The sequence below is a fragment of the Leuciscus leuciscus genome, assembly GCF_965113295.1.
Source record: "Leuciscus leuciscus genome assembly, chromosome: 14".
NCBI lineage: Eukaryota > Metazoa > Chordata > Actinopteri > Cypriniformes > Leuciscidae > Leuciscus > Leuciscus leuciscus.
In genome coordinates, this window is record NC_138738.1 from 20,917,030 (window position 1) to 20,920,379 (window position 3,350).

General features: G+C 35.9%; 1 protein-coding gene across 1 annotated transcript; it reads left to right on the forward strand.

Moving 5' to 3' along the window:
- Window positions 1-421: 421 nt before the first annotated feature.
- Window positions 422-3,057, forward strand: LOC309514116 (uncharacterized protein). The gene is made up of 2 exons (XM_082190250.1): window positions 422-869; window positions 2,102-3,057. The coding sequence occupies exons 1-2, from the start codon at window positions 689-691 to the stop codon at window positions 2,317-2,319; spliced, it is 399 nt and encodes a 132-aa protein (XP_082046376.1). The 5' UTR covers window positions 422-688; the 3' UTR covers window positions 2,320-3,057.
- The last annotated feature ends 293 nt before the right edge of the window (window positions 3,058-3,350 follow it).

The window sequence follows — 3,350 nt, forward strand, 5'->3', positions numbered from 1 at the left end:
CTCAAATGTGATTGGTTGATTGGAATGATGTTCCAGGACCATGTTGCACTTGGTGAAATCAGGTTCTGCACATAGAGTTTATGATCAATAACCGGTAGAGGAAGAAATGTCTTCGAAAGTAGATGGAGAAGTGCTGTGCAAGTGAGTCTCTCGCATCACATGTCAATCATTGCCTCCTGGTATTGACATGTAACAGGAGCGTTTATTGACCAAAAGTGTTTTTAATGTTGAGTTAACCAGAATGTATTGTCCCTCAGTGCTTGGTGAAGTGTAAAAGGCCGTGTTGCTGAAGGCTGTGAATCAGGCTGGTCTCATGACTGCCATAACTCGCTGTTCACTCTTTGTTTGTTTGCCTGCAGGCTAAATTTGCTCTCCATAGCAAGTATAAAAGAACACCATCTTCGCCTTCCTATCAAAGAGGATACTTACAGTTACAGAACTGCCACGGATAATATAGAAGACTTTAGATTGACTAAAAGACAGGGGAAATAAGCAAGCATTAGAAAAAAATGCAATGGGAAACTATCAAAGAAAACAGAATGACAAGGTTGTGTTTGGTTGAACAGCATAGCTTTGTTTTTCTTGTATTAGTTTGCGCAAAGTAGCAGGAAAATCAGGTTTAATATAGATCACAATTTAGTTTAAATCCATCTGGAATCTTCTTCTTTCTCTTAGCATTGACGAGAGGATGAGTAAGTGTAAGAAAGATTTGAGTGAGAAAGAGAGAGAACGGTTGCTCATCCGCAGGGCCAGCGGAGCCAACGCCTCCCAGCTGGCTCATATGGAGAAGATGCTGCAAGAAACCAAAGGCCTGCTGGAGAAGAAGACAGAGACAGATTCAGAAAGCAAAGCATGTGGTGACACTATGGGTATGTGTTTTTGAATATCTTCAAATGTAATATCTCTGAATGTGAACCTTGAATTACTAAGTCAAAATAATCTACCTTTTAGTATAAATATGTAGACATCGTTAAAACAAGACACATTTTCTTGAATTTCAATGAATATGATATATATAAACATTCTTGAAAAATGTCAACATTGTAAAATAATCAGTTTTTGGAAAATGTATCTTGAATTTATTGTTTTTATCCATTTGACATTTGTTTCTCTTTTTAAACAAAACTTCTAAACAGATTTTCTTTAAATAAGACAAAAACACAAATAAATAAGAAAATCACATGAATTCAAAACATGTTCTATTACAAACTCAACAGTTCTAAATTAATATATATTAATATTTGTTTTATACAATATTTCTTATGCACATTTATTTTAGGTAGGCTATGTTTCCATATTTTTATTAGAAAACAAGATGTATGTTATTTAAAAAACATTTTTGCACTGCATTCCACTCTTAATACCCAGCTAACAGCGAACGTTCTCAGAACTTTGGCTAACATTCTCACAAAGTTGTCTCAAAGTTATGAACAAACATTGTTCCAATAATGTTAATAAAATATTTGTTCAAACGTATGTTTTTCTTTTTTTATGTTCTCAAAACATTAGCACAAAAACATTATTTATACATTTTCCATGGAACTTTTTTCCTGAAACGTTTTAGCTGGACGTTCGTTTAACGTTTTTAAAATGACACTATTTGTTCCAGAATACTCTGAGACCATGTAAAAGTTTCTTTCCCATAATGTTTGCAAAATGATCATATGGAATGTTCCATTAATATTCGTATAACCAAGATTTTTTTTTTTTTTTTTTTTTTTTTTTTTGAAGTCGTCATGAAACAGAAATTGCAATAGTCTTTCCTTCCCTATTGTGACGTATATCAGAGTGAAAAGAATTTGATTGGATCATTGTGGTTTGCTATTGGTCAATCTCATTTGAGTGACAGGTTGTCCCGCCCTCATGCCGGTAAACACATCGTCAGAGAAGAGAAGAGATGTCGCTGCAAGAGAGGACGATATTCCATAAAAAATAAGAATTGTCCATTTTGATTTCATGGTGTCTTTAATAAACTGGACATTTTGAATTTTAAACTTACTGGAAATGTGGGAAAACGTTTTTATTAGCTTGGTAGCTGTATGATGTCCATTTGGACAAATGAATGTGTATGGAGTCATTCTTGTTTTTGCTCTGGTCTTAGTGTCAGATCTGGAGCAGAAGGTCCAGCGCAGCAAGCGAGACCGCCGTAACTCCCTCCACCGCACACAGCTGCTTGAGAGTCAGATGAAGACGGTTCGAGGTGAGCTCGTGGGCACGCTGGACCACCTGGAGGAACTGCGCAACATACTGCGACGCTCACAGCAGAAATCAGAAGAGCGGGAAGCAGCCATGCAAAAACTTGCTGAAGGGCTGAGGTGAGACATCACCTCCACCTTCAGTTCATCTCGTCGTGAAGACTTGAAGACACCACTGTTCATCTGAAATATTTTGTTTGACTGCACATCCAGAATGACATAATGTTTCACATTGGTTCACACATTCCTGTGCAACCAGATGCTGTTGTAATATCTCTGTTAGATAATTAAAGCATGCCACAATTATTTAAAGGGCATGTGTTTACCCCTCCAAAGATAGACACAGTTCTCCCATTTTGGTTGTTTGGATGTCATGACATCCTGTTTTTATATCCTGTTTTCACTGAAATGCAGCCTTAAACTATAATTTATCATTTAAGTATAGATATCCACAGAATGCCATGTTAACTTGTCAAATCAATTTCACACCCTGTCACATTTGATACATTTTATTGTGCTAATTAACTGTATGATGGCTTCAGGAAAGTGCTTTTTGTTTTAGTTTATATCTTCACAGGATTTGTTTTGTAAGACAACAGATTGCAAATAATGTCTTGTTATATATGTAGTATAAGGAAGGAGGCAAATGAGTCCACCATTTCTTGATATGAATGCCTTAGTCACCTATATTCATAGCTGCTTTTGCCCTTTTTTTTATTTAAAGGTTTATTCCTGTGAACTTTCACATGATCTGCAATGTTAAACATGCTGTTTCAACATTATTAGCACCAATTCACTAATGCAGGTAAACTTTAAAGGCTGTGTGTGTTCATGATTTTGTTCATTAAAATATTGAAATGTCCTCCAGGTTGTACTTTATGAAAAGAAAACAGAAACATTATACCCATTTCAGTTGTGGATTTCCTCCCCATATCCTAAAGATCACTTTTTCATGTTGCTTTCGGGAGCTTTAGTAGAAGATTCAGTCCTAAATCTACTTTTCAGATCCTCTGCTTTGACTGAAGTTCTCTCATACTTTGTGGCCTCATTTCACTCTTGCTAGAGAGATATAACACCACTTACCTGTCCTCACTTTGCCTTGTGTTGAAAGGTTAATGGTACTTTTCCCCTCATTAAAAAAATGTTTTACACATA

Bases quoted from the DNA above. Each gene is read 5' to 3' on its own strand.
- LOC309514116 (XM_082190250.1), top strand. From the start codon at position 689: ATGAGTAAGTGTAAGAAAGATTTGAGTGAGAAAGAGAGAGAACGGTTG. The intron at 870-2,101 runs GTATGTGTTTTT...CTCTGGTCTTAG, and splicing joins AGCATGTGGTGACACTATGG to TGTCAGATCTGGAGCAGAAG.